Raw genomic sequence first — 25629 nt, forward strand, 5'->3', positions numbered from 1 at the left:
CTTCTGAGACGACAGAAATGTATTAATAATGCCTTTAAAAGGTAAAGGTCCCCTGTGCAAGCACCAGGTCATTCCTGACCCATGGGGAGACGTCACATCCCGATGTTTTCTAGGCAGATGGGGTGGTTTGCCAGTGCCTTCCCCAGTCATCTTCCCTTTACCCCCAGCAAGCTGGGGACTCATTTGACTGACCTCGGAAGGATGGAAGGCTGAGTCAACCTTGAGCTGGCTACCTGAAACCGACTTCCGTCAGGACTGAATGCAGGTCGTGAGCAGAGCTTTTGACTGCAGTACTGCAGCTTAACACTCTGTGCCACGGGGCTCCTGAATAATGCCTTTAGTTAGAACAAAAGACCTTTATTTTGGAGCCATATTGGGCATAATGAAAAAATTAAATTTTGTAAATACTTTGGTTTCTTGCTTTGCTATACTTGGACATATAAAAGTGAAACTGTCATATAGAATTATAGAGTTGGAAGGGACCACCAGAGTCATCAAGTCCAACCCCCTGCACAATGCAGGAATGACTTTTGGAAATCTTCTGTGTCATTCTTCTAATCTAAGAGAAACAAATTATATTCTAAAACTGTAGCAGTACAAGTCTGGTACAAGTTGTGCCACAGAGGCAGGCAATGGCAAACCACCTCTGTTGGGCTCATGCCTTAAAAACCTCATGAGGGGTCGTCATAAATTGGCTGCGATTTGATGGCACTTTACACCACTTCAAGTCTGATAATGGCCAAAAGGGGGGGAGGAGTTATAATACCAGCACCTAACACTGGCAATACTTTTAACAGTGGGGGGGGGGGAGGTTTTTTATAGAAGAGTGGCATCTTGATATAAGCTCAGCCATCACAAAAGTTGGTTGCTGGCCTCATATGAAAGATGAACAGAGAGCAAGAATACCCAGCTTTTGTTTTCTGGTTAGGTTTCATTCCCCTCTTTTTTCTTCCAAGCTTATGTTGAACCAAAAACCCCCAAAATTCATGAAATTAAAAGGTGGGCAAAATTATGTAGTTGCCAAGGTAGAAGATTACCTTTCAGAGATTCACAAGGTTGAAATATGATCATTTATTAAGTATAGCAAACTCTTCACAGTCCATACGTTTTAGCCTTACTCTGCCACATATTACATTACTACTGTAAACTGTTAAGTTGAAAATTAACAGGGAACAGCAGTGAACAAAAAAGCAAACTGCACACTCCACATACTTGGGAGCCTCTCTAAGGCAGGCAAGAAAACCTCAGCTGTTCTCTAGCTACACAATGACATACTCTCTGCTTCAGATCCTTTGCAACGATGAAGTCTTCTTTACAGGAGTTTATGTGTGAAGGTACAAAACTATTTTGTTCTCCACTGAATCACAGAATATTTCATAAACCAAGATGTAGATGTTAATATAAAAGAATCATACTAGAGATGGTTCTGCAATGCCTGGCCTTCATAAGGTGCATTGCAGCTTAATTTTTCTCACTTGGCTCTGTGAGAACAGTCTGGAAACAATCTTCCTAAGCAGCTGCTCTCATCAACAAACTGTTTATTGCAAGAAAGTGCTTAGGTCAAAGGCTAAACATCATCCTAAGCTGAAAACATACATTATAAAAAGTTAATACCATCCATGCGTAAGAAAACCATCCAAAATATAGAAAGAAAACTGTTCATGGCAAAAATGGCCACAGCTTATTTAAATACTCTCTTCTGTATTTGAATGAGCTGTACTTAAATTCAAAAGCAACTAATTTCCTTTTGACGTACTGTTTTATAAATATATAATTTTTTGCCAAGTAGCCAAATTAAAAAAAGTAGCACACATGCTGTTTTACGTTCTAAATAAACCTTTAAAGTATTTTAGAAGCTTAGAGCATTTTGGTCTAAACTGTTAGTGATAACTTTCAGTCACAATGGTTACCGACTTGCTGACATATAGGATTAAGTTTACCACAGCTACTTCAGCAAAATATATTAGCATTTCACAGTACTGAGAAAGCTAATAGTCACTTACAAACACATAGATACAGACCTCTTTATAGAAATAATTTTAATGTTATCATGGCTTGTAAGTTCTGCTGAGCACTTCAATGTGATCATATATTTTCTAGAATCATGCTTTAAAAATCCTGTTGAATTCGGATTGCACTGCATCTGACCAAGGACACTTCCTTAAAAGTAAATTATTGTACCGAGAGGGAAAAGATGCTATAGAACTTATGTTTTATTTTTTATTTTTCAAAATGAGTGATTAGCAGTAAAGAATACCATGAACTTAAATGCAGTGGTTTTTTTCAGTTAAAAACATAAATTCCATCCCATTATGCTAAGCTTCTGTTCTCTGTTTCAGGAATTAGCAAGCCAAAAATTTTAATACACACTTGCACACACCTAAACATGCTTTCAAACAAAAATAAAGGCTTTTGAATAACCCATAGCCAATGATTACATTTACATTTTGAAGCATGTCACGTACACTGGTTTTAGAATTCCACTTCCAGGTTTTGGTTTTTTTTTTAATTGGGGGGGGTACTGGGGTACTGTAATAACCTGCGTTATTACAGACAGACCAAAACTGTGATATTTGGTCTGGACAAGACAGAGATATTTGATATTTGGTCTGGCAACACACTTTCCCTCATGCTAGTGATTTCCCATCTCTTTTCCTTTATCAGGCCCTTCCTGCTTTATGGTGAACTTGGCAACTGCATCTGTACACCAATTCACATAGTTATCTTACTAATTTCTTTTTGATGCTAATATAACTACTTCCCAAACAAAGAAGCTAGTTTCTTTAGGATCCCAAACTCTAGGTGTCAGCTTTTTTCAGCACACAGTAATTAATTTAATAAGGTATGCATCAGTATACATATGCCGCTGCAAAAAATCACAATAAAAAGCCCCACCAACCAAGCTTGCAATTCTCAGTAGAAACTTATGTGAACAGCTATCAGGGAAAGATTAGTACTGGCACAACCAAAGGCAAATGTTAAATAGGAAGCAAAAAGTACGATGAACCCACCTCAAATCAAAAGTAAAAAAATAATAACATGACCAACATGTATGATTTATACATGTACAAGCTGGGATCCCATGAGGAATCATGGGATGAAAAATAGTTTTGAACCCCCATGTCAAAAATTTCCCCTTTTGTGATTCGGTAAACTCCCAAGAGCATAGGACCCAATACTTTCAAAGGCGCAGTTGGTACATATATATTTCAAATATATTTCAAAGACACTGTCCTTCAGTGTTACTCCTCTGAAGATGCCTGCCACAGCTGCTGGCGAAAAGTCGGGAAAGAAAATACCAAGACCACGGTCACACAGCCCAGATAGCTCACAAAAATCCCAAGAGCTTGATTAGGCTAATTTCCCCCTTCGATTTTCTTTCATTTAAGGCATTCTCAGCTGGTTTTAACATTCCAGGTCTTCTATAGCATACCCAGTCCTCAACATAGGTGGGATTTTTTTTTGGGGGGGGGGGAGGTCATTGTTCTTTTGGTTAATTTACAAACAATTTTTTGCCATACCTAGAAAGCCCTTAGAGTATGCAAACAGTTCGATATCTATGGAAGGCCTAATTTTACTATCCAGTTTGCTATTATATTATTCAACTAATGTCTATGAACAAGGTACTGGAATTTTACTACAATTACTCCATAAAGCATACTAAAAAAAATGCTGTATAACTTATTTATAAATCAGGGTAGTAATTAAAGTCAGTTGACACCCACCCTATATTTGAAATATATATGTACCAACTGCGCCTTTGAAAGTACTGGGTCCTAAGAAGTTATTTGGGTTAAAAAAAATTATTGTAGTACAGGCCATTGTTGGCCTTCAACTGACATTTTAGAGTGGCTAGTTGCAACTTATACAAAATCCAAATCTTGATGAACAGCATAAAGAGCATATGAACAACAATAATACAGTGAAAGGATTAGGTAGAAGCTTTTACAATTTCCACATGTGCCACAACTCCAAAGTTCAGCCTAAACCTCCCTAGAGATGGAAAATTAATGTTTCATGTGTACAACGTATTCCAAAGTGTTTTTAAAAGCACATATGTTGAGATCAAATATGGATTTAAAAAATACACAAACATTTAAGAGGTTTAGAGGAAATGTACACTTGTCCTTCCCAAAAAGTATAATCAAAAATATATTTCAGAGTACAAACTACTTACTCATGCACAAACTCACTACATAATCACAAGCAAATCTCACTCACTCAACTTCAGTTCTCCTTATTAAAAACATAATAGTGTCTCTAATGCTTATTATTACAGCATTATTATAGGATTAATAAATAATTCCCAGAAGACTGCTATTAAGATGAACTTAGAGTGAGCTTACATTTCACACATTGGAATTTCTCTAAGTTATTAGTATATTTCTAAGAGCGCAGTTCTATGCAGTGTTACTCCAGTAATCAGTAGTCTATGGGCTTGGACAGGAATAACTATGCACAGAATTACACTGCAAGTTATACTAAGTTATGGTATATAGTGTTTTCTTAAAGGGACAGTGATACTATAGTTATTATTGCTATTATTAAAATAAGGAATGAGACATTTTGGAAATAAGTATATACATTGAAATGTGATTTTATGAGTATCTTGCATAGGCACTTCACATAATCTGAAGTTTCATAACTGAAGTACTGAAGGTTATGAAACAAAATCCTTTTAGGAAGATGACCAATGAAGAGAAACCAGAACAGCAATCCTCAGTGCAAGAAAACCCCATACAACAAGTTTTAACCTATTCATATTCTAATAAAGACTTCATGAATTGGCAGCAGAAAAACTGATGAACAGCTGCTATTTCTAAACATGAAAAAATGCAAAAAGCTCCAGCCTCAAAGTATTAAAAACAGTCAGTGGTATAATTCCAAAGGGGTTAGATGTACTAGATGCAGTAGCAAAAACAAACAACAGTGTTGTGGCACGTTAAAACTTTATTTCAGCATAAGCTTTTATGGACTAGAGCCCACATCTGTAACTATCAGTGGCTCTTATGCAGGACTGCCTAGTCCTTTATGAACCTAACCGACCACTACAGTCATCTTCTGCGGCCCTGCTTCAGGTGCCCCCACCTTCTGAAATTAAATGAGTGGCAACCCAGGAGAGGGCCTTCTTGGTCATGGCACCAAAACTATGGAACTCTCTCCCCAGAGAGACATGCCTGTCCTCTTTTGTTGCAGCCTTCCACCAGCAGATAGAGACTTTCTTGTTCCCTCTAACGTTCCCTCAGTGATCCCTCCACCCTGCCCCGTTTTAATTGTTGCTGTTATGTTTGTTAGGTTTTTTGCTAGGTTTTTAATTGCTGTAATGGTGTGTTTTTGTTTGGTTTATTATATATGTTTTTAATCTGTTAACTGCCTCGGTGGTCCTGATCAAGGCAGAAAAGAAGGGTATACATTTTGAAAAATCAAAACCAAAAAAAAAAAAAAATACTGAGACCACTCACTAATGTGGTGATTGAGCATTCCATAATGCCCTGCAGGTGTACCTGCACCTCAGACATTCATACATAGAAGAAACAGTTGCAAAGAATGCATGAAAGTAAGGTCTAACATGCATAAACTCTATTCAGGCAGGCAGCCCCTCCCCCCCCCCAAAATCCTGGGTCCAATTATGCATTTGGGGCCTATCTGTGTACACCCTGTTCAAACATTATCTCTAGGCATAGATTCCTGGGGGTTTCAGTGATACAACAGATGTGGCTGGAGAAGAAAGATGCAATCTCAATTCTCTGCTGAACTAATGGAGATGGGAGGGAATCTGAACTAGGCCACGATGTTTCACTACCAGATGAATCCACTTCCTAGTTAGCATCACTACCTAACAATTCAGGTGGCCGTTTTTCACTCCAGATAAGACAACTGTAAAGAATGCAAGAATCCAGGAAGTTGTTCCGGCTTAGGAGCCAGTTGATTGACAGCTAAGGAATTCTGGGAGTGGCCAATGAAATGGTATCATTCAGAACTCAGAGTCAGTTCAGCCCTGGAGTTCAGTGCGGACAGAGCTCTAAGCCGCTAGTGAGAGGCTGTGGGCTGTCTCAGGAGGATTCGTCCTCAGGAGTTAAAAATCAAAGAAACCCTATTGAAGTTGTTAGACCAAGACAGGGTCCGCAAACTGATTCATAAGGACGTTAACTCTGAGGGTATAGACTAGCGTGTCTTTGGTATTGAAATTGGAAGATAGCTCTGGGGGAAAGAGATTTCTCAAAACCATAGGGAGGGAAGTCAACACAGGTGTATTGAGGGATCCCGAAAGGGTTGAGGAGAATTATTCTCTAGAGTCCAAAGGGAACCCAATCCAGTTTAAGGATTAAACTGGCGAAGTGATTCGTGCAGCTCCTTACTCCAGAAAACTGAAGCAACCTTGCGTTTTAAGTAAACTCGAGTGAAATCTGAACGTGTAACTGATGAACTAAAGCAAGCCTCTCAGTGAAAACAAGTATCCAGCGTTTTGAAGTGAATTTAGCGTTACCATTTGAAAACAACCAATCCTATCCTGTACATATATTTAAGTGCAAAGTGCCTACTCTTTATTGGTTTATGACCAACCTATTACTGTCAAAGGCTTTCATGGTCAGAGTTCATTGGTTCTTGTAGGTTATCCGGGCTGTGTGACCGTGGTCTTGGTATTTTCTTTCCTGACGTTTCGCCAGCAACTGTGGCCTGCATCTTCAGAGGAGTAACACTGAAGGACAGTGTCTCTCAGTGTCAAGTGTGTAGGAAGAGTAATATACAGTCAGAAAGGGGTTGGGTTTGAGCTGAATCATTGTCCTGATACTTTTTGCAGGACAATGATTCAGCTCAAACCCAACCCCATTCTGACTATATATTACTCTTCCTACACACTTGACACTGAGAGACACTGTCCTTCAGTGTTACTCCTCTGAAGATGTCTGCCACAGCTGCTGGTGAAACGTCAGGAAAGAAAATACCAAGACCACGGTCACACAGCCCGGATAACCTACAAGAACCAACAACCTATTACTGTTCTAAAACCAAGTTTGCCTATTTAAATCCTCATCCTACATTGCTGTTATTAATAAAAATTTGTTGTTTTGAACTTTTACCTCTCTAAGCCTTTGTGTGCCATCAATTTCTGACAGACATAATTTCACTGAAAGATCGTTCTCCCCGCCTCCCCGATCTGTGACAACAACGTAGTACATTTTCCATTTAAGAACCACAGAAGGGGCCTTACAGGCCATCTAGTCCAATCCCTTGCTTTATGCAGGAAAGTCAAAGCTAGTACATCCTGGACAAACGGGTGTTCAGCTTCTGTTTGAAGTCCTCCAATGTCATTTAGCAGTATAGGAACAGTTAGCAGTATAGGAACAGTTATTTGTAATTACTACTATTACTCAGATGCCCAAGACTTTTGTGCAAACATTTAAGATCACATTAATTCTGAATTGTACAACTCCACAGAAAATATACTGTAAAACCACAACACTGGAAGTCGCTGCCCACTTCCTTAAGCTTATCTATAATGCTGTATCCAATTAAGCTGATTTTCCTGCAGTCTCCTCCATTTCTGCAACCCCACTACCAACTCCTGGATAGTTTTGGGGAAGCAGGGCCCACATGGAAGAACAGCCATTCAGGTAGAGAGGCTGCAGTGAGGAGGGGGAAGGAGATGAAGTTAACTTTCCTCCCTCGTGTCAGCACTACTCTACTGATGGAAGACAGTGAGTGATGGTTTCACCCTCTTCCCCCAACTTGCTCTTCTACCCAGGTCCTACATCCCCAGGAATAACCTTTCCAGGAGTCAAACAGAAGTGCAAAAATGATAATGCAGGAAAATTCTGTGCACCTTCCATTCATGTGTCACTTGATACAAGCTAGTATCACGAAGTCAAGATTGTGAGATATAAGTAAGGAGCTCAAAAGTTATTTTTCTTTTTATTTGGAAAATGCAGACTCACAAATTCTGTCAGGACTATGGGCTGACTCATAGGAGTGATCTGGCCAAGTTTGTGCTCCACACAAAAATCCCTCCTGGAAATAGGTTCACATGGAAAAAGCTAACTGAACTGGGTTGTCATCATGCATAGGCCAATGCTTGCAAAACATGCTGTCAAAACAGGCATTGCCATAGTCACTGCATAGTCACCATAATCACTGCAATGGCTATTGCTATCTCTGTATCTAGCAATATTCCTAATGAGTTTTCTCTATTCTATTATATACAGAAAAGGGATTGGGGGGATATACTTGGCTTTCCTGTGTGAATTGGTCCAATATTGCTGCTGCATTTTATCTATCAACCCAGTCCTAGGCATGAATACTCAAAAACGTCCTTCTGAGTTTGGTGGAACAAGTATGCATACGCCTATATCCTAAAATTCTAATATACATTTGGAAAACTGCATTAAGGACTTCAATATTAGCAGATTTTAGATTAAAGTAGTTTCGGTGCCCTTCATTGCAGGACCTGCCCAATGCCGAACTACCATTTCATATGTATACTTAGTACATCTATATATCTACAAGTTCCTCAGCTTGTTGAGCACCTGACATAAAATATCATTCACTTTAAATCAGGTTCTAGCAATAGCACAATGCAGTCTCTACAGATATAACTGGTTACTTAAATGTGAATAAAGCACTTCCTCATATATTTAATATCAGAAGTACAAAGCCTCTTATTTTCAGATTAATTTAGTCCAACTGCTGGAAGCTAGCACTGACTTCAGACAGCAAGAATAAGAACATTACCAACACTAAAGTCCAACTTGGAACACTGTTAATATTTTAACTATAGTTTTTCAGTACGAAATTACTGCAGAAAGCTGCAGAATTCCCAAAACTTTTGTTCCAGTTGATCAGATAGCCACATGATGTCAGCGCTTGAATTACCCTCTGTGTATGCAGTTCGGCCAGGTCCCTGGATGGAGCACTGATCAGGATATCGTCCAGGTAAGGAAACAGCAGCAGTCCTTCCACACACAGGTGCGCTATCAGCACAACCAGGACTTTGGTGAACACCCGGGGCGCTGATGAGAGGCTGAATGGGAGGGCCTGGAACTGGTAGTGTTCCCCTTGCCAGGCAAAGCGCAAATACCTCCTGTGTGCTTGATGAATTGATAAATAAAGATACGCCTCTGTCAGATCTATTGAAGTGAGGAACGAGCCAGGTCATAGAGCCGAGGACAGATCTCAGCGTTTCCATGCGGAACTTTTTCTTGACAATGAATCAATTCATGAATTTGAGATCCAAAATGGCTCTCCAAACCCCGTTTTTCTTGGGGACTGTGAAAAATATGGAATAAACTCCCCTGCATCGTTCCTCCAGAGGTACCGGTGCTATTGCCTTTATTTGTAAAAGGTGTTGAATGGCCTGTAACGTTCTTAAGACACTTTTCCGGTCTGTGGGACATGGGGATTGGATGAATCTGTCTGGGGAACAGCTTCGAAATTCTATGCAATAGCCGGACTGGATGAGATGTTTCACCCAGAGATCCGGCTGAAGAGCTTCCTATTGGTCTAAGAAGTGTTGTAGCCTTCCCCAGATGTCCTGCTGTTTGGCATCATTGCTTGAAGGTTTTTTTGCTGCTTGTCACTTTTAGTGTTGTTGGAGTTGTTGCCTCTTCCACTGGAGTTTGAAACCCTACTGAAGTGGTTGGAGCCATGAAAAAATCCCCTGCCGCTAGACCAGCTGCCCCTTCTCTGATCTTGTCTGTGTCTAGAGAGGGTGTGGTAGGAACAGAAGGAGGGAAAAGAAGAGGAAGCCCTCCCTTCCCTCCTTACAGATTTTGGCATAGCCTTCTTATTATTATGGGTCTTGACCAGTATTTTATCTAAGGCATCCCCCACGAGGCGCCCCCCCCCCGGAATGGATAAGCCATGACCGCACATTTAGAGTTATAGCCAGCTGGCCATACCCTAAGCCAGAGTGCGCATCTAATTGCTGTGGAAGATGCCAAGGCTCTGGCTGCAAAGGTCATTGAATCTAGTGTGGCATCTGCCATGAAATTGGTGGCCTTCACCACTCTGCCAAACCCCTCGGCCACCTTCCTGTTCTCACTGGGTACCAACTGCACAAGTTTCTTTAGCCAGATTAAAGAGGCCCTGGCAAATATAGATGCAGTGGCCGATGCTTGTATGGCCAAAGCCGCTGCCTCGTGGGTCTTTCTGCAGGTGAAGTCAGCCTTCCTATCCCATGGGTCCTTAATGGTGCCCATGCCATCCTCTGATACCAGTTCTGCATACTGCAGAGTTGCTAATGGGTCATCAACTAATGGAACTTTAAGGAGATCCATGGTTTTAGAATCTAATGCGTAATTTTTTTTTTATATTAGCGTGAAACTGCCTATTTGAAGTGGGCTTCTCCCATTCAGAAGTCAGTAGTTTTCTGAAATAAGCTGGAACGGGAACTGCTATGCTCTGATCTGATACAGCAGGAAAATAATCCTTATGCCCTATGGGCCCAGCCTGGCCAGAAGAATCCTCTGGCTGGTCCTGTGGAACCTTAAGGTCCAAAGCCATTAATGCTTTCATGAGTAAAGACTGATAGTCATCGCTGGCAAAAAGCCTGGTCTTTTGATTGTCTGTGGGAGTGACTTCTTCGTTTGAAGAAAACTCCCCATCCTCCCTGTCTTCCATGTCAGAGCCCTGCATGGAATCGGGATAATCTGCTTGCATGTTATGTGTATTAGCCTGCCCTCCAGCTTTCTTGGCAGCTTTTGTAAGCCATGGTTTCTGAGAGACCTCCTGGGCAAACTCCTTGTCCTCTCTGGGGTGAGACAGTCCAGGGTTGTCGTGTGACGCCCCCCCTTGGGAAGAGATAAGATCCTTGGGAGCTAGGGCGAGTTAGGGCGCCCGGGGCCTGTAGGCCCTGCAAGTGATCCTTGAGGGCGCACCCCACTACCTCATAAATTTCCCTTTGTAAGAGCTGTCTACGAGCCTCTTTCTCCCAGAATGGGTTAGAGGTGGCTGTACTGACCACGGCTCTCTGAGATCCTTCTCTTGCATCCTGCACTCCGTCAAAGCTGGTCTTGGCACGACAGAGCATTCCTAGGGCTTCCTCAGGTGGCACCGCTGCCATTTTTTCTCCCATCTGGCGCGGCTCACTCGGCAGCTTCCTGTTTGCCACGCCCGACTCTTCCTGGGCTTTGCATGCGGCAAGACTGCAGCTGCCAGAAGTTGTTGGGGCTTCCTCCAGCTCTAAGGTGAGGTGCCCATCGTCGTGTTCTCCCTCCAACAGAAAATAGTCTTCCTTCCCCTGTGCTGGGCCCACCATTTTTTCTCCCCCTCACAATTTTTAAGGGGGGGGTCGGGAAGGAGGGTGGAAGAGAAACGAAGGGTTAGTAAGGAAGCAGAGAAAGGAATAACAGCTAGGAAGAGGAGAAAAGGTTGGATAAGATAGAAGGATCGGTCTAACAATAAAAAATGAGCACAGCTGCTAGTCAGAGTGCGCTCCCCGGCGAGGCAGGAAAAGAAACCGAGGGGATGGATTCCCGTGCATGGGACAGGAAGCGGAAACCTTTTCCTGCCTCCCTGGGCAAGCAGTGAGAACCACCCAGATGCCCTTCCCTCAGTGGAGAAATGAAGCCATGCACTGAAGAAAAATTAGGACAGGGAAGATTGGGCAAAGATTACACTACTGGCAAAGTGATCGTTGGTTTGACAAGCATACAGATTTGAAAAACTGCAACTAACCATTCACAATGACAGTGGACTTTGACAAAGAACAGTTGCATACTGAATCAGAGACCAGTTTGAAAACTGGCAGTGCATTCCTGAGGTGGGGGGCTGAATGTTCTCTGGAGGCAGCATGACCCCACTGCCAGCTTAAGTGGCCTCTTATCACGGAATAAGAGGCACTTACGCTGGTGGTGGGGCAGTTCTGTTGGCACCTGGGCGCTGCAGAGCTGCATGCTGCCCTTCCGATGCCGCAGTCTCTCCGGGACCTAAATCCCAGAAGAGATATGCGGTGCCAGAGTGGGGGGGGGGGCGTTCCTGGGGCAGAGCTGATGGTAGTCAGCTTCCCAAAGCCCCCACCCCAGCCTGGGAATGCCCCCTGCAACAACAGCTTTGCTGCACCAGGTTTTTAGCTGTCTGCTATGGGGGGAAAGCCCCATTTTCTTTTACAAACTTTTAAAAGGGCTGTTTGAAGCCTTGCGGCAGCCCGCAAACCTCTTTGAAGGCGCCACGGTAGTGCCTCGGCTACGACAACTCTGGCTGCTGCAAGGCTCAGGAATGAGCTGTGAAAGTAAAAAATAATATCACAGAATTATATAACAGGCAATAATCCACAGAAAAGAACAAAAAAATCACATACAGAGAGAGAATATTTTTAAAGAATACAGATTAAAACATTACATATTTAAAGAATATGTATGTATTCTAGGAGCTTAAAATAAGGTACTAAAAAGTCATAGATAAAACATTCAAAATAAGAGAGTAGCAGAAAGTAAATTATAGGAAAAGCTGGCAAAAAAACGTAGAAAAAGGAAATAATTGTATAAATAAAAGCATTAAAATGTTCAGAAAAGGATGGAACTATTTGTCAACCATAATTAACATGTTTTAAATAATTAATTTGAAAAGTTAAATGAGGGGGAAATTTTTATAAGCAACGTAAGCTGAAAGTAACAAATTGGAAGGAGAATGTTGCATTTATTAATCTTAAAAAATGAGTTGTTAAAATGTTAAAGAAACAGATGGGTAGATAGAAGCAAAACACACGACAAACCCCCATAAGCCACAGAATGTTCTGAGAGTCTATGCTTGTTAGAAATAATACGTAACTCACTGCATTGACACAAAGCCACTTCAGTGATTACTGATTTCACTGGATAGGCGGGACAGGTTAATCTATGCCCCTTCATTTTTGTCCTCATAAGCTTTATTAATGCCACAGCTACAAAGCATTTACTTCCCATTCTTCTAAATAGTGATATTAATTGCTATGAAACCCATCAAAAATGGCCACTAAATACAGCATTTAAAAATAAATTACCATGTACCTCCAATACTGAGCTTCAGAAATTTAAACTAAAACATCCATCAGCCCCAGGTCCCTGCTTTCCCCTTGAAAGTCACCTTATTTCCCCTCATTTTTTTGTCATTCTTAACCCTTTCCTACAATCCATGAGCCCACATGGAAGGGAGAAAATGAATTTAAAATTTTATAGCAACGCAAAACACACTGCAGAAAGTTTGCCCAAATATACAAATTCAGAACATTTATTCAAAATTGCCTGATGGCTCAACTATTTGTTGGTCACAGCCTTGAAATCTGTATAGGGCATAATTTTCAGTACTATTCGATACAGCTACCTTCTAAAGTTCTTGAACTGTTTGAAATTAAAAAATAAATAAAAATCAACTCTGATCAAGTGCTTCACTTGTTTTTGACACAATGTGTGTTAAAAGTTACCGTTACAAAAGCCCCGCACCGTGGGAAAGACTGGCTCTAAAACAGCTCAGAAGTGCCATCTTGTGGCTTTAAAAGCCCACAAACCTTTGTTTAGGTGACACCACTCAGACATTTTTTTAAATTGATTTTTAACAACTACAACATCAAACACAATTTTGTTCCAATTATATAGCAAATAAATCAGTCTCTAAAGTGTGGCCAACTTTCAAAAGTTTATTTTCCAGAAACATCATACTGCATTGAGAAAAATGTAACAAGAACTGCTAAAGCTCCTGTCAAGATTAGGAGCCAACAATGGAACTGGTTAAATTCAGATGTTCATGCAACTTTAATCTCAGATAATTTACTGTTGAAAAGAACGGATATGTTTTAATAAATATATCAAATTCCAAAACAAGTCTGAGAATTCAGGGAAAAATCAGACTGAAGAGGAACAATTTAACTTTCTAACAATTAAAAATACTATACTTTCTGGAGTCCTAATTAATTTTGCCAACTTGACCACAAGAAGTTGTCCTGGGCTGGCCTCCCCCTGGCCCAACCCAGGACTCCCAGCAAGCCCTGACTTACCGGCCAGCAGACAGCCACGGAGAGGCAAGCGGCGACGGCCCGGATACTGCCAGTGATGAGCGACCGCAACAACGGCTGCCAGGGGCCCAGAGATGATGGCAGCGAAGGCGGCCACAGGACATGGCACAGAGGCGTTGCAGCAGCAGGCTCTCAGCCCACGGAGGCCACAGGCACAAGGCCTGCAAGGCCGGGCAGGGCTGAGTTGGAGCACCGGGGGCCCAGGAGCGATGTCAGTGAAGGTGGCTGCAGGATGCAGCACGGAGGCAGGTACTTGGCCCACAGAGGCCTCAGGCATAAAGTTCAGATAGAGCAGAGGCCGAGGAGGATTGAGGCTCCAGTCTGGCTCAGGCTTGCTGAGAGAGTCAAGCTGGTTGCTACGGAAGGGAAGGCCAATTCAGACTCTCTGCCTGAGGCCATAACAGCGAGGGGCGGGCCCCTTTAGGACAGGGCCCCATGGAGCAATCTCCCTACAAAGTACCCTTATGTCAGGCTTCAGCAAATACACAGCGTTTCAGGCAACAGACCTTCAATCCAGGCACAGCAGCGATTCAAAGATTTATTTCAGAAAGTCAAGTGATTTCAGTAAGAGACGAGCAAGGCTGGAATACAGACTGGGGAAGTGAGGATACATATATAGGGCTAATACAAAAGACATGATTGAGTTATAGGAACAAAGAAACAATGTAGTCGGTTCCTCCCGGTAACGACTTAAGTAAAACTGAAACAGAAACGATTAAGAGCAATCAGTGGAGGAGATGGCTGAGCTCTCGGCTTTGTGTGTGGGACCCGATATCAGATCGAAGATTTACACGGGCGGGTCCCAATACAATTGTAAATCCCTGGCCGGAGCCCGTGTGCAAAACGGGGGGGGGGAGTGCACGGAGAACCCCATCTTGTTTGCGGGGAAACCATCTTGTTCGGGGACGGGGCTGTCAGAAGCCTTATCTGACACCTTCTTGGTCTTGTAGCAACCTAGTAGCCAGCCGCCATCTTCCTCAACCCTATTTGCGGATTTTAAAGCAGCATTTGACAGTCTATCTAGGACCAGGTTATGGTCAAAACTTTAGAATTCCTCAATAGACCCAAGGCTATACCTGCTTATCCTCACAATGCACAAAAGGAATTATCTAAAGATACACTCCTCAAGGCCATCTCACACATAGGATCCAACTTGGAAAAGGAGCCAAGCAGGGCTGTATCTTAGCCCCTTTACTCTTTAACTTCTATACTAACACCCTGGTGCAACAACTAAGGAACCCGAGCTACCACCCACCAAAGTTGGCTAACACAGGGGTCGCCAAAGTGCGGCTCCCGAGCCGCAAGTGGCTCTTTGGGCCCCTGAGTGCGGCTCTTCCCACGTGTGGAGGCAGCGCCCTAGGCCGGCCGAAGCAGCGGGAGGGTCTTCGAGAGAGGAAGGAGTGGCCCTTCCTCCTTCTTGCCCCAGCGCCGTCCCCGTCTCCTACCATTGCGACGGCGGCCGGAGAACGACAAGAGCCCCTCAGCTGCCACCCCCCGTCTTTTCTTGCCGCCTGGCTGCATGCCTTGGTTTGGCAGAGAGGGGGCTCCTCCCTCCCTCCTCTCCACCGTGAGGAGTAAGGCGTGGCTGTCCGGTCCTCGTTTTGGCCGCCGCCGCCTTTGTCTCTATGGGCGACCGGAGCTGGGCGACCTCTCACCCCCCCACCTCCTCCTCCTCCTGTTGGCTCCGCCTGACCACGGGTGAGGAAGGCGACGATGCTTCCTGGGCCAGGACCGAGCTCGCTTCGCCCTCCCCGCGCCTCAGACTGAGAGTTTGGAGCCGGTCCGGCGCATCGCCTTCCCGCCCCCCACGCAGGCCGCATCTTGCCCGGCCAGGATCTTGCGGGGAACTTCCAGGATGGGGGCGGATTTCGCGCCTTAATCACCAGCCCACTTGGAAGGGGTAAACTCTCCTCCTCACCGCCTTCCTCCTCCTCGTCCCCCTCAGGCGGCTCCCAAAAGTCCAGCTCCAGGCTGCCTTTCTTCCCCAGTTCCTTCCTTCTCTTTCCTTTCCCAGTTCCTTCCTTTCTTTCCCTCCCCCACTCTTCCTTCCTTCCTCCCTTTCATCCTTTCTTCCCCAGTTCCTTCCTTGCAAATGAGATGCAAGGCCATTGTTCACATTAAGTGTTTGTCAGTCATTGTCATGATTTAATTTTATGGATACCTTACTTACAATTTAATTTTTATCAATAAATAAGATCACTATTAAGTATGATATCAAGTTTTATTATGTACCTATAATTTAGACTTAAAACTTTAATTAAAGTTTATTAAGTTAATAAACAGTGTACCTACCTATATAGTTTAAGTTTAAGAAATTTCGCTCTCAAAAGAAATCTCAAGCATTGTACTGTTGATATTTGGCTCTCTTGACTAATGAGTTTGCCGACCACTGGGCTAACAGAATGATTCCTGCTTTATTGTACTTGGATGATACAGTTATCTTGTCCCACTCACAAGAGTGGGAAGAGCCTCAGAAGAGCCCTCCGCGCCTTTGCCTTATACTGCCAAGAAGAAAAACTGACAATAAATTAACAAAAAACAAAAGTCCTTGTGTTTACAAAAAAACACCCAACTCATAAATGGCAGATTGAAGACCACAACATTGAACAAACCAAAGCCTTTAAATACCTTGGAGTGGTCTATCAGTCAACCGGACTCTGGATAGCACAAGCGACTCATGTAGCAGATGCTGCTTATAAATCATCCTCCGCAATACTAAAATTTCACTTTACTAAAGGAGCCTCTTACATTCCAGCAGAACCTAAAGCCTTTCAAGGGAAGGTCGTCCCCCAGCTTCTATATGGGTCTCAGCTTTGCATTTACAAAGATATTTGCTTACTGGAAACAATCCAATCTAAGTTCCTTTAGAAGATACCTGGGAGTCCCGAAATGCGTTCCGAACACCCTCCTCCGATTAGAAACTGGAATGATCCCTTTGGAGTCCAACATGTGGACCCGTGCATTTAACTATTGGCTAAAACTTATATTTAACCCTATTGGCTTAACTCCTCTGATTCTCACTAATAACTATTGCTCAACTTGGCAAGGTGCAACTGAGAAGATGCTTCAAAGTCACGGCCTTTCCCCACAAGCCATATTGCCCCGGGATACGAAAAAGCCAAGGAAATGATCAAACAAAGACTCTGGGACCATGCCCTTCAATCAGATAGGGCTCAGATTCATAAATACTCACCCATCCTGCACTACATCAAACCTTTTATTCTGCAGACTATCCTGGATCCCTGGAAGTATGTAAATACTGAAGGGCCTTTACTTTTGCACAGTTCAGTGTCTTATCTTCAGCCCTCCTAGAAGGCAGGTATCACCATATTCCTTTTACCAACGATTATGCCCATGCAAAACAGAGAAACTGGAAGCCATAGAACATGTTCTGCTGTAATGCCCTTTTTACAACGATATAAGATCACAGTGTATTCTCCCCGTATTGTCAACCTTTCCTGGGAGATCTGAAGAAGCTAAGGTTTCCCTTCTCTTAGACTCCTCTCGGGAGATAACCACCCAAGTGGCCAAATTTTGCCTTCGGTCTTGTGGGATTCAAAAATGGCTGTCTGAAAATCTTACCCCATAGCTGATCTTTCCTCCCCCTGTTCAAATCATCTCTCCCAGAACTATTAACATTTTTTTCTTTTAATTATTTTAACTTAACATTTAATTTTTATTCAGAGCTGATCTTGTATCGAAATAAAGATGATTTGATTTGTAGCAAGCAAACTGCAGAATCACAGGTTGGTTCGGCATCAGCCACTCAGTTTGGAACTAATACAATTCATTTGCTATTTTAGAGACAATTCAGAGGATGACATGGTCATAATCCACTCCAGTATTTTCTGTGCTATTTTCCTGTATTTTTTCCACACTTTTGGCAATTAAAAAAATACAAAGCAGGCTGTCCTGCACAGACAAAGTGTTACTGATGCTTCACCACATTTATTTATTTATTTATTTAAAAACATGTCTCTGTTCTCTTGCAGTGGGTTCTCCCAGGGCTTTCAAAAAGCAACTATAAATCATGAGATGGTTTCTTGGGAAAGTATGTGAGATTGCTGGGTCAGTCATAGACCCTACACCCCTCAAATTTATTCCTACCTAAGCCTGGATGGCACTGGAGACACAGTTATTCGCCACCTATAGAGAGGCAAGGCTGGCTGGTAGGAGTGGGTGTACAGCTGCCAGCACCCACTTCCTAACAAATGGGTCAATTTGTTCTCCAAATAATTTAATCATGGATAGAAAAGAAAAGAATTGTTCCCCCTGGGTGAACCCACTTGATTCCATCTACTGGTGAGGAAGAAGGAAATAAGTACCTACTCTCCAAAATCTAAAAGCTTAGACACACAAGTACAGAGTTTATGGATTTTGCACTTGTTTAGGAACAAACAGGATTAATCAGCCTTACAGAAATTTGAAAGGAAGTAACTGAAGTACATTTGTCTCCTGATATACTAGAAATAGAGCTCTCCCTTGGGAAGCATGTAAAGCTTCCTTGCCCAGAAGCCCAATCCTTAACAAAGTAGGACACTTTCACAAATGGTCCCTCCACCATCCTGAGATCATAGCCTTATAGAAAAAAGTCTGATGAGTGAGGCAACCTTTACTAGGCTGATTTCACACAGAGCCAACAATTCAGAAAACCTAGCAGACAGACTGTTACAATGCTATAGTGATACCAATTTTAAACCTCCCTCCAGTAGTGAGGGAACAATAGTGCCCCCAGGAGTCTGAGGCAAGGAATGCACAGGGAAAATGTGTCAGGTGAATGCTCCCTTGCCACTGTGAATGCTACTGGGACTGGTAGAATCATCACGATGATGAAGCAGCCTAAGAAAGAAATCCCAGATTTTTCAATGGAATTTAAATCCAAGGAAGCTGTACACATTAAAGATATAAGACACTATCATATTCTCTGCTGAGACTGCAGATGCAGGAAAATCAATTACATACCTTAAAACATACCCTCCAGCGTCTCTAATGCTGCAGTCCGAATAGAGACTGGGGAGGTTACGATTGAAGCGAGGATATGGATAGCCGCAATTTCTTATTGGCTTAAAATAGCACTCTGTCCTAAAGGACTCATTAATCTGATCCTGTACGACACTTTTACCTCTCCCTGGTTGAGGAGTCTGAAGAATAAATTAGGCTTCTATGGTCTCTCTCAAGAACTACTTTTATCTATGGAGTATTTGCAGGCCAGGGTCTTGATAAGGCAAAGAATACGAGACGTAGAAAGACAGCATGATCTGAATAGACTTAAAAATGTCTAACAATCAAAATACCCTTACTAATGTGACCCAGATGCCATATCTTGTTCATCTGGAAAATCCTGATTATAGGAGGGCCTTTACCTTATTATGCTGCAATGCTCTCCCTTCAGCTATAATGGAAGGTAGATACAAGAAGATCCCCTATGGTGAACGTCTATGCCCTTGTTCTGATGGGAGCATAGAGACCCTTGAACATGCCATTTATGACTGCAAAATTTATAATAAAATAAGAGAAGACATTTCCCTTGTAATAGCTGATCACTCAGGGAGCACTAGAGCGACTCGCCTTTCTAACTTGCTCTCAGTTAAAGACACTGAGCTAACTTTTAAAATGGCCAAATTTGGATGGCAAATTATGAAGGCTAGAAGAGCATGGGTCGAACCCAACAAATGAGTTTTAACTGTGTTCTAGTTACGCTTATATTTTTAATAGTTCCCCTACGAATGTTTGATGATATATTTATTGATATATATAGCTGTTTTTATTATGTAAAAGTTTTTTATTGTTGGTCTGGGACCGTATTAAACATTTCGTTCGTAAAACAAGATTTTTATTCTTAATGCCTTTTGGTAATCTTGCTTGACTTTGGTTTTCAAACTTAGTGTAATTATGTCCACTCATCAGTTCCTCTGGACATGTCAACCATCGGAGGCAGACTTCACTTAGTTGCATAGAGGCACATCATGTAAATTAGTAGCAGACTTGGCTTTTGTCTTCTCTTTTTATGGAGTGGGAGGTTCTTTGTCTACCTAAGTGTTTCCAAACTTGGGCTCTCCTTAACCACCCTCTTGTGGTTCATCACTTCCCCTCCTGGAGGTAGCACACGGTGCTTCGGGCTTTGATGCAACTATTTTTGGAAGTTCTGAATGAGGTCTCACATATGTTGTTACCCTAACGGTCCCCTTCTTAGTCTGTTACCTCTGTCTAGATCAGATTTTTAAAATTTAAATAAATTTTTTTTTGATAAAATGTTTTGTGAGGAAAAATCTCTCTAAAGATATTTTTCTAAGATATTATAGTCCAAAGGTTATGAAATAAGGATTAGTCTTTAATTATGTAGCATGAGGCTGTATATTCATGCAATGTTTAAAATTTTTGGTACAGTAAATAAATTCCATTCATAATGTCATGCTCTTCTAGAGGTTTCTGTAAGATTATTTTGGGTGATTTTTCTATCTACAAATTATTACAGATGCTTGGTTTTCCAGTTCTCAAAACTGTGAATTTGTGTCTGCAGAGATAAACACAGAGTTGAGAAAAAGACCTTAATCCCATTGCTTCTTTGCAAATCTATGTGCACAGAATCAACCCCTTACCACTTAAATGTGAAGTTTCAAGAAGTTCAATGAATAGTAGATTGTTTGGAGTGGAACAGATCTGCACAAGGAGCTCAGTGTGAGGGTGGAGAGGTAAGCAGTAAAAATGAAAGTGAAACTTTTTGAGCAGAATATTCCACAAGTCTTGGGATCTTTGTGTGTATAATTTACTTTTATAATTGTATGTATATAGTCTGAGCTTTATCATATTATTTTTTCCCTGGAGGAGAAAACCCATAATGACAGGCAGCCGTAAAAGAGACCCAGTCTGGGAATATTTTAATTAAGTTCCTCTACCTATGGGAATGGCATGCATGTGTGCAAAATGCAAACACTTCAACAAAGAAATGCAAGGCCTGGTGGCCCAATGAAACAACATCATGAGAAGTGCTGCTCATGTAGAACACCATGATTTACATATAGTCTTACTGACTAGTGATTTAAATCGTGAAAATCTACTCTTATTGACTAGTGATTTAAATCGTGATTTAAATCAAATCCACCCTGGTCTAGAGGTTCCCAGGGATAAGAATCAGGCAGAGCCTATGTGCTTTTCATGAGAATAAAGTAATCCTAAAAACCATCCCTTTCCTTATTTGTAGACTAAACTTGTAGCTCCATAGATCTCAGGAATTCCGCCTTCCTTCATCATGTCCTAAAACATAAAGAACAGAACCCTAAAGCGCTTCATGTTTCCACATCAGGGGAACCTGTTCCATCAGAAAACTGGTGACTACATTTGTGGTAGGAGATCTCTGAGACATGTCTGAGCTGGTGACTCAAGGAATGTGTACTCTAGTGTTGGATTCAATCAGAAGTGAATCCGCACCAATGTTTTAGTGATCGACACTGTATCTGTGACTTGGACCTCAGCAACTACATTCATAATGCATCATAACATGAACTCCATCTCCCCAGGTGATGCATGATTTGGGCAGTGAGTCTTACAACAAGTAGCCTATTGACAGCCTGTTGTTTGCAGCTGGCAACTAGCACTCTTTATTTGTAACATCCCAAATGTCAGAATGGCACAGCTTGCCCTTCACCAGAGTTATTTCCAGCATCTTTCCATATGCACTTTTTAAACATTGATTTTCTGTAAGATCATAAATTAAGTATTCACCTTGGGCGTCACAAGCTCTTTGTTTGCTGCCTATTGAAATATGGCCACAGTTTTATGCACACTTTTGTGGAAATAAATCTCACTGAATTTTCTTCAGAATACACAGAACTGCATAAAATAACCTACTGGTAGCATCAAAGAAGGATGTTTGTATGTCTAACACCACCATGCCTGTATCCTCCACTGGAAATTTGATGTAAACGAATGCGAACTATTGATAGTTAACATACTGTATGTATATATAAGCTGGACACACATTTGTAAAGATAGGGACCATCTCTTAGTAGTAGAACATCTGCTTTGTCTGCAGAATATCTCAAGTTCAATCCCCAGTATATCCAGTTAAAAGGAACAGGTAGGAGATGGTGGGGAAGACCCCAACCTGGGACTCTGGAGAGCTGCTGCCAGATAATATTGACAGTCAGGGACCAATGGTCTGACTCAGTGCAATGCAGCTCCATGTGTGTTCAAGACTTCATGACTCCTTGCTTCCATAACAGCCCAACTGATAATGGCAAATATCATCAGCTTTATGTACCCCACCCTCTGACATAAGATGGGTGGTAATCAGCAACAGATCCTTCTTCCTAGTGGTCCCTCAGCTTTGACATGCACTCCCCCACAGACATAATTCTGAGTTTTAGCTACCATATTAAAATTATTCCGTTCCCCAGGGCTTTTATATTTTTAATATCTCATATAGCTTTTTCCACTCTGAGCCCACTGCATATTTACCAGAGATTTTCTCCTTCTGCGCATGATTATTTTTAGTGGCCTGTATACAGCCATACACTTCTGAAGATTTACTGGCACAAGTGATTGGAAGAGGGAGCAGCTATTTCTGTCAATTCTCTCCTCCCACTAACAACCTGCACTTTGTCACCTAAATTCTGCTGAACCCGGGAATGGCTTGATGGAAGGGCCAAGCCCACAGATGGTTGGATACATACCAGCAATTCTGTTGGACTCGTTATGTTAATTGTAATTATTATGCTTTGGTATTTATCAATGTTATCTTTAAATAAAATAAATACTTACCAAGTCAGAAGAGAGCAGGTAAAGAGGAGTTAATGAGGGAACTTCACTTAATCCACAGCTCAAACCAAGTAGTTTTAGTATTTCACTAAGAACTTCATATCTGGTGATGTTACTCATTTTGAGAAAATTGAAGTCATCTTGAGATCTTTTAGCCAAACGTTTGACATCCACTTCTAAACGTGCCTGTGAATATTTGAAGGGGGTGGGGGGTGGGAAGAAACCCTGTAAATAAAACTAATTCAGTCACTGTATGAGATTTATGATAAATATATAAACTGCTAAATGAAACTGTTCCTATTACATCCCCAAATTTTCTCATTGTTTTATACTAATCTTTAATCACAACTCAACACAGAAGGAAACAATCATTGCCATGTAACAAGACTATTAACTTACCACTGTTACTTTTATATTAAAAGAAACCAAATAACGTTTTATCATCAGACAAGAAGTCAATTAAAAATAAAAATTCTAACAGCCCATTCCTGAAGGGGGGGGTATATCTGAGGCAGACGGGAGCAGCGCAGCCATGCTGCCTCCTCAGAATCTCCTGGCTACTGAATATAAGTTATAAAAATAAAAAAGGGAAAATGCCCTCATAGCAGACAGCGAGGCTACGCCACCAAAAAAGGTGGCATAGTAATGCTGCCTCGCAAGGGGTCGTTCCCAGGGTGAAAGGGGTTAGGAAGCTGAATAACATCAGCTCCACCCCTCCTAACACCCCAGGAACGTTTGCCCCACACCGGTGCAGGCTCCCACTTACCGGATTTCACTGTCAGTGTATCAGCGCCGGAGTCCTGTGCAGTGGTGTGGCTTACCAGAGCCAGTGTGAATGCCCCCCTTACCAGCATAAGTGCCCCTTATCATGGAATAAGTGGGCACTTACATTGGCGTGGGGTCACACTGACTCCTATACCGATCTCCCCCCCCCTTCAGGATTGCAGCCTTGGTCTCATAATTTGAATGTTTAGAGAAAGTAAAATTCCCTTTTTCTTTCAACAAAAATGACTGCAATATGGAATTTTATTACTACAGAGGAATCAATGGACATCCAATAACACAGCAAGATTCCATTTAATTTAGACATTTGAGGGAACACTAAAAGAACTTTTTTTTTCTTTTTGGAATGAGTGAAATGAAAGGCAAGATTTTACTCAAAATGTGTATTATTAAAATTTATGTAAGGCAATCTCACATTAGTTAATGATAATTTCTACGTATACTGTAGACAGATCACATTCAAGAATACTGTTTTGCTTAAATGTAAACAAAAATGTTATAATATTAAAGAGTTCTGTATTTTAATGATATAAAGTTTAACTTAATATCTACATATGCTGCCAGATCTATTCATTGTGACTTTTATGAGAGTGTTTCTGTACAAGTAAAACACTTTTTTTAAACTACAGAATTTAATTTCTTACCTTCCAGATGGCAAAAATTAAGATGCTTACATGGGGTACCAACAAGGATCAGCAAGGATCTTATTTTGCCCTCCCTCACTATTTCCTCATTCTCTTCCCTAAAAATCCCCATAGCCTCTCCCATTTTCATACATTCTTCTCTTTCTCCAACACACCAGTCAACCTATCTTTACCTGTCCCCCTGTCTCTAGCATTCCCTCCTTCCTTCCCCCTGGCAGCCTTTCCCCAGGAAAACTCAATGCAGTACTGGCTGCTGGGCTTGGGCAGGCCCAGTTGTGCAGTGCCAACATCTGAGTTGGCCCATGTACACAATGCCAGCACTGGTGGTGTTGGCTGTTGCCGCCAGATCCAGTTTTGTGGCGGCTGTAGATTCTGGGCCCAGGTACCACAGTATGGGACAAGCATACTTGCACAGTGCCAGCCAGGCCTGGCCCAGATGTGTGGTACCAGCCAGGCACAGTTGCATAGTGGGGAACCTGCAAGTACTTGCCAGGGGAACCTGCAAGTACTTGCCAGGGGAACCTGCAAGTACTTGCCAGGGGCACCTCACTTTCTCCACTACCCCCCTCCCTACATAATTTCCTCTTTCCCTCCTCTTGGCAGTCCCCATATTGTCACCTGTTCCTGCTTCCTTCTTTACTTCCTACCAACAAACCAATCTTTTATCTGCCCCCATAGTCATATTTATTTACTTCATTTATACCCCACCTTTCTTCCCAATGGGAACCCAAAGCATCATTCTCCTCACAACAATCCTGTGAGGTAGGTTAAGCTGGGAGTATGTGACTGGCCCAAGGTCACCAGTGAGCTTCCATGGAAGAGTGAGAATTTGAACCTGGGTCTCTCACATCCTAGTATGAAACTCTAACCATTACCCCACACTGGCTTTTGGGCGATGGCTGTAGTTGAATAATAGTGAGCAGCCAGGCTTGCCAGTGGTTGCTGCTGGTCCTCACCCCAATAAGTCCTCTCTCAAAGGCCAAAACAGCCCTGAAAAGGGCTCTGCTCCTCCTCTTGGCTTTTACTGACATAAACCAAGGCTCAAATGCTGGCACTATTGTAAACTGGGGCTTTTCTTCGATTTGCAGAAAGATATGTTTGTTCATGGCTCCAGTTTCAAGATTTAAGTATCCGCAGATGGGTCCACACTGAGAATTAGATATATTGATGTACTATAGCAGCATAGGGTGAAGTACTTTGCAACCCTTTCTCAAGTATTGGATATAATTGCAAATTTTCTTACAGGAAATTTAAATCCCATGTAATAGAACAGAACATTTAAATTCCATAAATATGCCAAATAGTACCACTTAATACAGTAATTTTATGTTGTTAAAAGTAATTTACATTTGATAGGAAATATGTGTGTGTGTGAAGTGCCTTCAAGTCGTAGCCGACTTATGGCGACCCCTTTTTTGGAGTTTTCAAGGAAAGAGACTAACAGAAAGTAGTTTGTTTGAT

General features: G+C 42.0%; 1 protein-coding gene across 1 annotated transcript in view; it reads right to left on the reverse strand.

The window, feature by feature from the left end:
- The window catches only part of HLCS (holocarboxylase synthetase), a 124376-nt gene that overhangs the window by 91587 nt on the left and 7160 nt on the right, over window positions 1-25629 (reverse strand). Inside the window, exon 5 of the mRNA XM_056858566.1 lies at window positions 22745-22927. Coding sequence (XP_056714544.1) covers window positions 22745-22927 — 183 coding nt within the window. The remainder of the gene's footprint in view (window positions 1-22744; window positions 22928-25629) is intronic.

Source organism: Euleptes europaea, chromosome 12 (genome assembly GCF_029931775.1).
Source record: "Euleptes europaea isolate rEulEur1 chromosome 12, rEulEur1.hap1, whole genome shotgun sequence".
Classification (NCBI taxonomy): Eukaryota; Metazoa; Chordata; class Lepidosauria; order Squamata; family Sphaerodactylidae; genus Euleptes; species Euleptes europaea.